Raw genomic sequence first — 14,107 nt, 5'->3', positions numbered from 1 at the left:
CTTTTTTGAGACAGGGTCTTTAAGTGGAAGTGTTTAGACACTTCCACTTAATAGACAAATCCGTAAGACCTTTTGAGACAGGTCTGCTCTGTTGCCTGGGCTAGAGTTCAGTAGCATCATCATAGTTCACTGCAACCTCAAACTCCAGGCCTCAAGTGATCTTCCTGCCTCAGTTTCCCAAGTAGCTGGACTATAGGCATGTGCTACCATGCCTGGCTAATTTTTTAAAAATTTTTCTGTAGAGATAGGGTCTTGCTATTGCCCAGGCTGGTCTTGAACTCCTGCCCTCAAGCAATCCTCCTGCCTCAGCTTCCCAAAGTGTTGAGATTATAGGTGTGAGCCACTGAGCCTGGTCTGCCCTAATTTTCAAGGGTCAGAGCCAGGATTCAAATCAGAGTCTGTGTTTTTCAGCAGGCTCTGCCCTGCCTCCACCCTCTCAGTGACATGTGAAGAAGAGCCTTCAACACTTCCACTTAAACGATAAAAGAAGCATGATTTAGAATTAGATGGTGCATTGTCTAGCAAGTGGTCATTTTAGTGTTTTTAAAATGTCACCTGGGGGGTGCCTGTGGCTCAGTGAGTAGGGTGCCAGCTCCATACACCAAGGGTGGCGAGTTCAAACCCAGCCCCCGCCAAACTGCAACCAAAAACTAGCCGGGCATTGTGGTGGGCACCTGTAGTCCCAGCTACTCGGGAGGCTGAGGCAAGAGGATCGTTTAAGCCCAGGAGTTGGAGGTTGCTGTGAGCTGTGATGCCACGGCATTCTACCCAGAGCCATAGCTTGAGGCTCTGTCTCAGAATAAATAAATAAATAAAATGTCACCTAATGCGACATGCATATAAACTTGCTCATAGGTCATCCCAGTCTTGACGCACACCCTCCCCACAGCACCATGGAGCCCAGTGGGGAAAGCCACTTTCATATCTGCCCCAATCCCCTATTCAATTTCACCTTCCTCCACCTCCCATTTTTTCCCTCTGTGCTCCCTCAGTTTTCAGACAATATTCTATGTCCCCTAACTTTGCACCTCCCATGCCTGCTTCATGTGTCCCCGGGACTTCCATGTTTTTCTCTACCTCTCCAATTCACCGTTCCAGAAGCAGCTTAGATGTCACCTGGCCAGTCTTCCTCTTCCTGGCAAAATCCCTGCACTGTGAAGTTGCTGGGTTTCCACGCTGCTCTCCTCATGTTCATTCCATGTCTATTGTCCCTACCAGAATGTGACCACAGTGGCAGGAGCCATATTTTACTCATTTCCACATCCTGAGCACCTAACGCAATGCCTGGCACAGAGAGGTACTCAGGAAAGTCTTGTTGAATGGAATCTGCTCTTCATTTGTCCAGCACATACATGAGCGCCTGCTGGCCCAGGAATACCCGGGCTAGGAACAAGGGATACAGGGAGGAACCACATCCAAACTCTCAGGCTTATGAGAATAAGCTGAAATCCCTACTGAGCTTCCACAGGGACAGACCTGGGTTTTGTAGGGCTTGTGGTATTTAGACTCTCTTTAAAAAAAAAGAAATAAAGGAAGCAAGGCTTGGCGCCTGTAGTTCAGTGGCAGAGCTGGCAGGTTCGAATCCGGCCCGGGTCTGTCAAACATCAATGACAAGTATAACCCAAAACTAGCCAAGTGTTGTGGCAGGTGCCTATAGTCCCAGTTACTTGGGAGGCTGAAGCAATAGAATCGCTTATACCCAAGAGTTTGAGGTTGCTGTGAGCTGTGATGCCACGGCCCTCTATCCAGGGCAACATAGTAAGACTCTGTCTCAAAAAATAAATAAATAAAAATGGAGACGTAATTAAAAACAAAAAGTAGCTAGGGCCCCTCCCAGGGTATCAGAAGGTGCCTGCACAAGTGAAGTCTGAAGCTTACTTTTTGGTATCTTCAAGAAGAATCCAGCTCTGGGTCTCAGGTAGCATCCAGTATCCTCACCTCTGAGCAGATTCTACTGGTGCTGGGACATGATTCAATTACAATTTGATGCCTAGACAGCTTTTTGGAAATCTGTATGTTGCACACATACCTATACATCAGACATCTGGGACAATCTGCAGTATCTCGTTCTAATCTCCTGGCCTCCCAGTGGGGAAAGAACGGGGTGTTTATTTGTGTCCTGGCAATGCATGTCACTTCTTCACAGCTTTTTTCTCATCCCTTGTTCACATACACATTCTTTTTTTTTTTTTTTTTTGTAGAGATAGAGTCTCATTTTATCACCCTCGGTAGAGTGCCGTGGTGTTACAGCTCACAGCAACCTCCAGCTCTTGGGCTTAGGCGATTCTCTTATCTCAAGCTCCCGAGTAGCTGGGACTACAGGCGCCCGCCACAACACCCGGCTATTTTTGTTGTTGTTGTTGTTGTTGCAGTTTGGCTGGGGCTGGGTTTGAACCCACCACCCTTGGTATATGGAGCTGGTGCCCTACTCACTGAGCCACAGGCACCGCCCCCACATACACATTCTTGAAGCATAATGTTCCCTTCACTCAGCTGTCAAAGAGGAAAGTCAGAATCACTGCTACTAAAAGCATCCTCCATAATCAGCTTCCCTGGAGCATTGCTGTTGGGGCTGTGGCCCCTTATTTATGGCAGCACAGGCAGCAGTGGAGAGAGTTCTTATGGACAGAGTTAGCTAAGTGACAAGATAGAAAATTCAGAATGAAAAATGTATAAGGATATCATGACCAAAAAGCCTTAAAACCTACATTCAGATTTATGGAATTTAAAAAGTTTTTTCTTTTTTCTCATTCAGAAAGACACTCCTTGGACCAGCTTATGGTTCTCCTATTGAACAGGCACAAGTCCTCCCAGCGAGGACCACCATGGAACTACAGAAGCGCTACTTGGTGTTCATTAACAGAGACAAGGTAGCAGCTCTTGGTTCTTGACCTCTGTAAGTGGCTGTGTGATGAGCACCAGTCAGTTGCGAAGATTGTAAGACTCAGCGAGGCCTGTCTTTATAGCTCAGTCCCCTACTTCTAGCCAGGTCATAGTGATACTGAAAATTGCCATAGATTAGTGAAAACGATTCTTGGGAGGTATTTCTGAGCAGAATTACTATATTTTCTGAAGACATGGGGATTTGTGAAGATCACCAAAGGATTTTTCTTTCTTTCTTTTTTTTTTTTTGTAGAGACACAGTCTCACTTTACGGCCCTCAGTAGAGTGCCGTGGCCTCACACAGCTCACAGCAACCTCCAACTCCTGGGCTTAAGCGATTCTCTTGCCTCAGCGTCCAGAGTAGCTGGGACTACAGCTATGACATCACAGCACTCCACCCAGGGCAACAGAGTGAGACTGTCTCAAACAAAAAAAAAGAGAGAGAGAAAGAAAGAAAAAAGAAAAGCATAATGTGAGAATTATTCTGGAAAACCCTGGACATCTGAGCACAAGGCAGGGAGAAAGGCTTCCCTTCTGTGTACCTGCTGACACTGTGCAGCGGCCCATCTCCTCTCAGGGACCTCCCCGGAGGGCTGGTGTGTATGGATGCCTAGTGATTTTAAGTCAGCTCTCACACCCTGAGAGGGTTCCAAACACATAGGTTTCTCCAGCACTTAGAGGTGGAGGTAACATGTGAGTGTGCCAGCCTCTCTTGATGCCTAGTTACCTGATCCTGAATATCCAGTTACGAATTCCTTTCCAGGTTGGACTTCAGATCTTACCAGTCGATGGCAATCCGCATAAGACATCTGCTATAATTTGCCACCCAAATGGGGTGGCTGGATTGGCCCTTTCCTACGATGGTTGCTATGCCTTCACAGCAGGAGGACACGATCGCTCGGTTGTACAGTGGAAAATCAACTTAAGGTCTGTGATGGGGCAAGAAACTTGGCCCATAAGGAGAATGTCAAGCGCAGCCCCTTCTTTTCAGTCAGCAACGGCAGACAAGTACTGAACCCCTACATGTGCCGGGCACTGTGCTTAGATGTTACAAGGCCTGGCTTTCACATTATTCTCTTGTGACATCTGTTCACATTTACATGCAGACATAAGTCTCTTGGACCCATGGCATTTGCAGTTCAGGCAGTGTGACTATACCTTGGGTTCACCCTTGCTCACTAAAATCTTACTCTGTCTTAGTCTGTTCTGCATATCCACTCCAACTAGGAAGATCTAGGCCAAATCTCCAAAGTGTGCATTACAGAAATAGTAAGAGTATTATTTGAAATATGTATTTTCAGTCTGCTCTTCTCACTGTCCCCCATCCTGAACTGAGAACCTCAGCCTAAAGTAAGGCTGGAAAATTCTGGAGTTGGACATTGGAAAGTATATGGACTTAAAGGTCAAAGAGACATGAGTTCCAATATGGGGCCTATTCTCTACTAGCTGTGGGACCTAGGGCCAGTTTCTTTCTTTTTTTTTTTTTTTTCAGTTTTTGGCCAGGGCCGGGTTTGAACCCACCACCTCTAGTATATGGGGCCAGTGCCCCACTCCTTGAGCCACAGGCGCCACCCACAGGGCCAGTTTCTTAACAGCTGTGATCTTTTAGATTCCTTTTCTGTGAAATGTGGGTAATCATAGGGACTTTTATAGGATAGTGCAGAGCTAAGTACTCAGGAAATTAATGATTTCCTTTCTTCCCTTCTTTCTAATAAGGGCCCTTACTTATGCGCCCAGGATCTTTATCACTAAAGAAGGGGCGGGCACTCACTTGATCCTCTCCTCTATCCAAATGCAGTGAGCTCCCCTGAGCAGAGTAAACCACTCAGCAGCCAGTTTCCGTTCTGACCACCTTCTCCAAGCCCTTTCTGCCTGCCTGTCTCAGATGGGCCTCTCTCCTGACCCCGTGACAATAAGGAGCCAGGCAGAACCAGCTCAGAGGCACCTTCCTTCCTCAAAGAATGTATTTGATTTATGGCTTCTAGTAAAGTGTACCCCCTGCCATCTGCCAGGCGCATATCTTTCTTTTTATGGCAGACATTGAAGCTTTTCCTCTTAACCCAAATATGAGTAAAAATAGCCAGTGAAACCTGCTTTGGAGCCATCGTGACTTCAGATTGCAGTTCCAACTCTGACTTTTACCTCTGCCTTCACCTGAGAGAGCAGATCTTGGGAATCTGGGGACTTAGAATCTGGAGGTGAGCACCCTGAATGAAAAATACTTTCCCTTCCTGTCCTCAGAATGAGCTGCTTGATTCCTTGCTACCTAGACCGCTAGGGCAAGCAGCACCCTGCCGAAGAGCAGACTCTTCCCTTTTTCATTTTTGTTCCCTTCTCAGTTGTCATGGGCTCCGGAGTGGTAGAGACCTAAAGAGAAAAAAAGGCCCGGCTTTCCAATAGCTTTCCTGTGCTTGGCCAGAGTCCAGGCTTCTGAGAATATCAATTTAATCTGTTGTGGGGACAAAGGATCATTATAAACCAATTAGCACTTCATTACTGCTTCTGGTGACTGCTTTGCTAATGGAAAGAAATGTAAAAACCCTAAACAAGTAAACAAACAAAATTCCCTAGCAGCTTTCCTGGTGGGGACAAGTTGTAGGGTGAAACAAGGAGGATAAATCCCCTCACATTCTGATTATTATTATCACTTTTTTTTATAGAACAATAGCTTATTAGAAAAAGATAGGAAAGTTTCCAACACAATGGAAGGGGTCCCTAACAGGTTGCCCATGTTCTGATTGTTTTAATGAGTGCACCTCCCAACCCCAAAGTGCTACTGTCTCAGCATACAGAACTTCCCTGGGAGTACCCTCTCTATCCCACATTTCTCCCTCCCTATCTTTGAAAATTTGCTACCCTTTCCCTCTCCTTGTCTGGTATCTGTCTTAACATCCCCCATTACCTTTTTATGTTCAGCTTCACTGCCTCCTGCCACCCTGCTGCCCTGCTCAGCCAGGAGCAAAGAGACCTGGGTTCACATCTCAGCTTCACCACCTACTTGCGGAGTTAGGAGTTGTTTTGAGGGTGATGATTGCTGTCATTACTGTTCCTCTTCCTCCTCCAGGGAGCATTTCCTGGGCACTTAACCATGTACCATCACAGTACTCATGGCTGGTTGAACTTTAGCTCATTTCCCGGAAGTACTGTATATATTGCTGGGTACAGAGTAGATTTTCAGTAAATGTCACTTCCCTTTTGTGCCTTAATCAATGTTAGAGGCACAAAGTGTTAGAAACCCAATTTAGGCAAAAGGAGATTTATGAGAAGGTCGTTGACATGAGCTGCACAGCAGGACAGCAGAGACAGCAGCACCTGCAGGTGCCCTCTGCATGTCTGTGCTGTTGGCTTCATTCTCTGCAGAACATGGCCACTGACAGTTCCCAAATTTCATAAATTGTAGTTCTCACTACAGAGAGAGTGACTCTCTTTTCCACCTCTGGTTGGAGCTATCCCAGTATGGGTCAGTTGACAGTAACCAGGAAGCAGGGCACATAGGATCTCCCTGACCACTGGAGCCCAGAGTATCAGGTTGTTCCAGAGGACCAGGAACTCTTGTGAGCCTTTCCCCTCGGGGTCCTCGTGGTGACAGCTCCTCTGTGTCACTTCCAGACTAGAACCACATGGCTAAAAGTGACCTTGTTGCTCATAGAGCCCGTCAGGATCAGGCCTAGGCCTGGCCTTAAGGCCACGGAGAGGAAGCCCTCTCAGCTGGGCACGTGCCTCCACAGCCTAAAATGAGAGCCAAGGGTGGGGTGAAGGGCCCTGCTGGAGGGGGCCCTCAGGCCCACCTGGAGAATACACCAGGTCCCTCAGACTGTCACCCACCCACGGGCTTGTACAAAGAGCCCCAGGAAGAGGACCATTGCTGACTCTCTGTGAGAGAAGTAAAGGGGCCTATCAACACCCATCTCCATGGTAATTATCATCCTCACCTTTTTGTCCTGAGCCTTTGCTCTGGGCCAGGCCCTGTGCCGAGTGCTTCGTGTGCACTATATAATTTCTTCCTCACCGCTGTCTTGTGACAGATCAAGAAACTAGCTCCAAGGAGTTAAATGGCTGCCCAGGAGATGGAGTAACTGGTGGGTTGCGAGTTGACCCCACACCTCAACCAACATTCATCACAGGAGGGGAAATAAAGGGCTTTGTCTCCAGTCTTTATGTGCATTCACCTATAGAATTCTTACAGCAACCTGTGAGGCAAGCTCTATAAATCTTCCCATTTTGCAGTTGAGCAGACAGAGGCCAGGAAGGCGAAGATACCTGCTCACAGTCACACAGCTTGCAAGTGGCAGAGCAAGGACTCACACGTGTCCCTGTGTCTCCACATTCTGGACACCTAACCACTTCCCCACTGTGGTCTACATCGAAGTGTGTTTTAACCCCCAAGCAAAGAGGCTAATCACCTGATTAGCAGAAATCCAGTTAGTGGATTATTATAATGATTTCAGATTATTAGCCTTTTGTTATGAGGCAAAATCAGTCTCATCAAAAATAGGTTTTCTTAGCACTTAAAGGGCTTATTTTTGGAAAATCTGACCCTGTGTTAGAGAGTAGAGGGTTATTTTTATCTGACTGGCATGAGTCCCTATGGTCTCCTGAGTTTTTATGGAAGCAATTAGTGTTGGCAGTCCACCTGCACAATATGCCATTCTTTTGGCTCTGGTCATTGTGGATCTAAAGTTACAGGTAAAGGTGCTCTGCTTGGGAGGATTGTGACTTCAGAACATGAGAGCTCCCTTTTCCCTCCTGCCTCAGGAGAGACATATTCCCAAAGATTACAGACAAATTGTCAAGCATCTGCACTGTCATCAGTGGGAGAATATGACCATAATTAAGTCAGGTGCCCTGTACCACCGAGTTCCACACTTGGAATTGAATTTTCCGTTTTCAACTTCATTTTGGAGGGATTTTTGTTAATGAAATTACCGAGACCCTGATTGTATCTGTGTGCTGATACTCTTCAGAGGGCCATGGTGCCGTGCAGACCACTGTCTGAAGCGTGTTCATGCATGACTGCATGAGTGCTTTCTAATAGTCATGTTTCTGTTATTGTTCCAGCGCCCTGGAGGCAGCGGTTTCTCTTGGGGGTGAAGACTTGATCCCGTTCTATGGTCTGGTGTCTGGTGGCAGGGAAGGAAAATTCTACAGGGTAATTGTCCTCAGAGTAAACGCTTCCTGGTAACATCTAGTTAAGTTTGTAAAACAGATGTGCCCAGGGTTAACCCTTTTGTTTCATTCCAAAGCTCTTTTTGCTATTGAGCTCAAAACGTATTTTCTTTCTTTCTTTTTTTTCTTTGAGACTGAGTCTCACTATGTTGTCCTCGGTAGAGTGCCATGGCGTCACAGCTCACAGCAACTTCAAACTCTTGGGCTTAAGTGATTCTCTTGCCTCAGCCTCATTAGTAGCTGGAACTACAGGCACCTGCCACAATGCCTGGCTATTTTTGTTGTTGTTGTTGTTGTAGTTGTCATTGTTTCTTTAGCTGGCCCGGCCAGGTTTGAACCCACCATAGCACAGTGGTTACAGCTCCAGCCACATACACAGAGACTGGTGGGTTCAAAATATATTTTCTACAAAATGTCCTTGAAGTCATGGGTGGCGCCTGTGGCTCAGCGAGTAGGGCGCCGGCCCCATATACCAAGGATAGCGGGTTCAAACCCAGCCTCGGCCAAACTGCAACCAAAAATAGCCGGGCGTTGTAGCGGGCGCCTGTAGTCCCAGCTGCTTGGGAGGCTGAGGCAAGAGAATCGCGTAAGCCCAAAAGCTGGAGGTTGCTGTGAGTCATGTGACATCATGGCACTCTACCGAGGGCGGTAAAGTGAGACTCTGTCTCTACAAAAAAAAAAGTCCTTGAAGTCTTAATGGATGCTTCAGACTTAAGCCAAAGTGTGTGTTGCATTTCTATTTTATTTCCATGTAGGAGTTAGAAGACTATTTCTACTATTCTCAGCTCCGCAGTCAAGGTATCGATACAATGGAGACCAGAGAGGTGTCAGAACACATTTGCCTGTCGGAGCTTCCTTTTGTCATGAGAGCAATCGGCTTTTACCCATCTGAAGAGAAGGTAGGTGGAACAAAAACAAGAACAGCAGCGGGATATGCTATTTATAAAGAAAGAAAGAAAGAAAAGAAAACCTCTGGGAACAATAATTATAGGTCAAACTAAAATTTTAAAGATTTTTCTTACATAAATGGATCAGAAAGAAGGTTCTGGGCATTTCAGATTTCACTCCTGAGTAACTGACAGTGAAGATATGTGCTATTCCTAAAAGACATATTCCTTACAGAAATGTGATGTTGGTTGGAGTGCAGCTCACCAGCGTGGGTGTTGGAAGTGGGCAGACTGGGGCTCTGGCCTTGATTTGCCTCTTGCTGGGTAAGGGCCAGCCTCATAGGATTTCAGGAGGCAAGGTCTGGGAAGCACGGGGCACAGGGAGGTGATGGCAGTTATTGTCATCATCTCTATGTTCACTGTGTAGTTGCTATCAAGCTAGCAGTGTTATTGGGGTGCCCCTGGGAGGTGGATGTTTGGGAGCTGTGGAGCTCAGAAGACACAGTCATTTCTCATGGTTATGCCACAGCCCAGCTGCAAGGAGCTCCCAACAGGGACAAGAAGACCCCAGAGAAATGTTCCTCATGTAAACTGTTGTTTAAGATGCAATTCATTGTCTTTTTTTTCTTGGCTTGAAACATAATCCATTCCCAATATAGCAAATTTGGGAAAGATGTACACATAGAATGAAAAAAATAACTACTTATAATTCCACTATCCAGGCTAAACAGCTTATATATCCATATTATTACATATAGTCATGCATCACTTAAGAATGGGGATACCTCCTGAAAAATGGTGTGGCCTGCTGCTCCTAGGCCACAAACCTGTACATTTTGTTACTGTACAAAATACTGTCGGCAACCATAAGACAGTGGAAAATGTTTGTGTATCTAAACATAACTCAAAGTAGAAAAGGTAGAGTAAAATTATAGTATCCCATATGCAGTCCCTCCTTGACTAAAATGTTATTGGAGCACAACTATGTGTGTGTATATAGTTTTAGAGAACTATTAATAATTGGTACCATATTGAACATATATTTATATCTTATATTTTTTACTTAATATTATATCATAAGCATTATTCATTTTATTAAATACTCTCTGAAGGCCAGGCATGGTGGTTCACACCTTTAATCCTAGTAACTCTGGGAGGCCGAGGTGGGTGGATTGCTTGAGCTCAGGAGTTCGAGACCAGCCTGAGCAAGAGTGAGACCCTGTCTCTACTAAAAATAGAAAAATTAGCTGGGCATAGTGATGGATGCCTATAGTTCCAGCTACTTGGGAGGCTGAGACAAGAGGATCCCTTGAGCCCAAGAGTTTGAGGCTGCTGTGAGTTATGACTCCATGGCACTCTACCCAGGGGGACAAAGTGAGACTCTGTCTTAAGAAAAAATACTCTCTGAAAATATGCTTTTCATATTTTAATTTTTTAACTTTTTCTGATTTAGAAATTGAAACTATAAGGAAAAATACAAATTACTCAGAGATAATAACTTCTTATTTTGGTGGATTTCCTTTTATTGTTTTATATATGGATATAAATGTGTCTTTTTTTTTTTGAGACACAGTCTATTTTTGTTACCCTCCATAAAATGTCATGGTGTCATAGCTCACAGCAGCCTCAAACTCTTGGGCTCAAGGGATTTTCAAGTGATTCTCTTGCTTCAGCCTCCCAAATAGCTGGGACTACTAGCCTGCCACAACACCCGGCTATTTTTAGAGACAAGGTCTCACTCTGGCTCAGGCTGGTCTTGAACCTGTGAGTTCAGGCAATCCACCTGCCTTGGCCTCCCAGAGTGCTAGGATAGACGTGAGCCACCTCACTCAGCACAGATGTATCTTTTCTTTTTTTTTTGTAGAGACAGAGTCTCACTTTATCCCCCTCGGTAGAGTGCTGTGGCGTCACACAGCTCACAGCGACCAACCTCCAGCTCTTGGGCTTAGGTGATTCTATTGTCTTAGCCTCCCGAGCAGCTGGGACTACAGGCGCCCGCCACAACGCCTGGCTATTTTTTTGTTGCAGTTTGGCCGGGGCTGGGTTCGAACCCGCCACCCTCGGTATATGGGGCCGGCACCCTACTCACTGAGCCACAGGCACTGTCTCAGATATATCTTTTTTAAAACACAGAATTGGGTGACTGGGCGCCTGTACTTAATGGTTAGGGTGCCAGCCACATGCTCCAGGGCTGGTGGGTTCGAACCTGGCCTGCTAAACAAACAAACAAAATATATACACAGCTGGGTGTTGTGGTGGGCACCTGTAGTCACAGCTACTCGGGAGTCTGAAGCAGGAGAATCACTTGAGCCCAGGAGTTTGAGGTTGCTGTGAGCTACGATGCCACAGCACTCTACCAAGGGCAACAAAGTGAGACTCTGTCTCAATAAAAAAAAAAAAAAAAGAATTGGGATTATATGATGTATATATATATCTATGTATCAACATTATACAGAGCATGTGTGTATATGTGTATGTATCAACATTCTCAGTAACAATTGTTTTGCAAACATAGTGGTAAAAATTCCTTGGCAACACACTTTTTAAAGGCTGCATACTTAATGGAACCATTTCCTATTTGCTGGGCACATAAGTTGTCTGAAATATTTGGCTGTCAGGGACACAGCTCTGAGGAGCATCTCTGTGTGTGGTTTTTGCATACTTCCCTAATTATTTTCCTGGGTTGGAATCCAAGAAGTAGACTATGGGTCAGAGAATATGAACCTTAAGGTCTTATTGTCAAGAATGTAGCATTTTACATGCCCACCATCAGGGACACCCAACTCTTGAAACCCAACTAAGACTTAATGTTCCTGTCAGGTGACTGAGAACATTTTAGGAAAATAAGCTGTAGCCTCAGTCATTTCTCTTGGCTTTGGTGGCCTACCCAGAATCACCTGTCTTGTGTGTTCTATGTATGACTGGAAGGTGACTTTCATTCTCCAAATAGCATCTGGGGAACTGAGTTTTTTGAATGAGGACCATAGAAACACCAGGTATTCTTGTTAGCGCTTCAAAACAGAAGGTCCTTCACTAATGTGCATTTTGTAAAACAGGAGCAACTACTGAGAAAGTTTGTATAGCCCACATAAAAGTGTTCCTTAGAGATCTATTTACCAAAGGCTGCTTCTTAGAACAGTGGTTCCCAAACTGGGAAGCTGCATCAGAGTTACCTGAAGCATTTACTAAAATATCCAAGTCCTGGGTCCTTTCTAAGATCTAGCTAGCCAGAATCTCCACATACAGGGCCTGGAGTCCACATTTTCACCTCTCAGAGTCATTGAGATGAGCAGCCGGACTATGAACCGTGCCTGAGAACCCTGATCTGAGGGGTATCGACTGGAGCCACTCACTCAAATATGAGGACTCAATATGCTAAATAGGATTATTACTCAGGACTCCTCCTTGGCTGGTTACAAGTTAACAGAAATATAAATTTGCCCATGTTTTGTTTCACAGAATTTTAAGTCCAGAGCTTGGTAAGTCCATCAGGTGCCCCTCTGATGGCTGCACCTCAAAGCTAACTATGGAGTCTGCCATGGAGGCTCCCAAGGCAGGCAGGTCTGGACTTGAATCCTGACTATGACCAGGTACCAGTTAAGACTTGGTCAAGCTTCTGAACCTCTCCACCCCTCAGTTTCCTCATCTACAAAATGGAGACAATAGTAGTAGTGGCCACTTCCTGAAAATATCATGAAGATTAAATGAGCAAGCACTTACTATAGTCCATGACACACATTAAAGATTTAAAAAATATTATTCAATCTTCCTTTTGGCAGGAGATGCTATCTTCCAGTAATTCACCAAAATGACAAACACAAAGGGAAAGAGGAGAGGCCCCTGATACATGTTCTCTAGGCCTTTTAGAAAACATGGAGTTATTCATTTGGCCACATATATGCAAATCTATAAGAAAGGTGACATTGTAGACATCAAGGGAATGGGTACTGTTCAGAAAGGCATGCCACACAAATGTTACCATGGCAAAACTGGAAGAGTCTGTGATGTTACCCAGCATGCTGTTGGCATTGTTGTAAACAAATAAGTTAAGGGCAAGATTCTTGTCAAGAAGATTCATGTTCATATTGAGCGTATTAAGCACTCTAAAAGAGCTGCAATAGCTTCCTGAAACGTGTAAAGGAAAATGATCAGAAAAAGAAGGAAGCCAAAGAGAAAGGTACCTGGGTTCAACTGAAGCGCCAGCCTGCTCCACCCAGAGAAGCCCACTTTGTGAGAACCAAGGGAAAGGAGCCTGAGCTCCAGAACCCATTCCCTGTGAATTCATGGCATGTAGGCATACAGCATAGCACACAGGAGAACCATGAGAACCAATGGAACTGTGATATTAGGGTCCTGGAATCTATTTATTCTCCATGAATTCATGGCATAATAGGCATACAGCATAGCACACAGGAGAACCGAGAGACCCATTTAACAGTAATATAAGGGGCTGAAATCTATTCCCTATGAATTCATGGCATAACAGTCATACAAAGCTTTGTCACATTCAATGGCAAGGCACCTCCCTGAACTACTGGAACCTTTTCCTTATGAATTCATGGCAAAATAGATATTAAAAATAAAAGCCTAATACTACTGTAAAAAAAATATTATTCAAGCCTGAGCAAGAATGAGACCTATCTGTACAAAAAAAAAAAAAAAAAATAGAAAAATTCGCTGGTATGGCAGCATGTACTTGTAGTCTAAGCTACTTGGGAGGCTGAGGCAGGAGGATCACTTGAGCCCAGGAGTTTAAGGTTGCTATGAGCTTTTTTTTTTTTTTTTGTAGAGACAGAGTCTCACTTTATGGCCCTCGGTAGAGTGCCGTGGCCTCACACAGCTCACAGCAACCTCCAACTCCTGGGCTTAAGTGATTCTCTTGCCTCAGCCTCCTGAGTAGCTGGGACTACAGGTGCCCACCACAACACCCGGCTATTTTTTGGTTGCAGTTTGGCCGGGGCTGGGTTTGAACCTGCCACCCTCGGTATATGGGGCCGGTGCCTTACCGACTGAGCCACAGGTGCCGCCCTTGCTGTGAGCTTTGATGATGCCAAAGCACTCTAGCCTGGGAGACAGAGTGAGAGCCTGTTCAAAAAAAAAAAAAAAGTATTATCTAGTATTATTGTCTTCATCATTATATCCACATCTATGGGTTCATGATTCTAAAACTC

General features: G+C 45.2%; 1 protein-coding gene across 1 annotated transcript in view; it reads left to right on the top strand.

Annotated features, from left to right (window-relative positions):
• CFAP251 (cilia and flagella associated protein 251) overlaps positions 1–14,107 on the top strand; it is an 84,285-nt gene that overhangs the window by 56,709 nt on the left and 13,469 nt on the right. Inside the window, exons 16-19 of the mRNA XM_053587007.1 lie at positions 2,756–2,870; positions 3,647–3,810; positions 7,942–8,032; positions 8,805–8,948. Coding sequence (XP_053442982.1) covers positions 2,756–2,870; positions 3,647–3,810; positions 7,942–8,032; positions 8,805–8,948 — 514 coding nt within the window. The remainder of the gene's footprint in view (positions 1–2,755; positions 2,871–3,646; positions 3,811–7,941; positions 8,033–8,804; positions 8,949–14,107) is intronic.

The sequence above is a fragment of the Nycticebus coucang genome, chromosome 4 (assembly GCF_027406575.1).
Source record: "Nycticebus coucang isolate mNycCou1 chromosome 4, mNycCou1.pri, whole genome shotgun sequence".
Taxonomy (NCBI): domain Eukaryota; kingdom Metazoa; phylum Chordata; class Mammalia; order Primates; family Lorisidae; genus Nycticebus; species Nycticebus coucang.
This window is presented reverse-complemented; position numbering and strand designations above follow the sequence as displayed.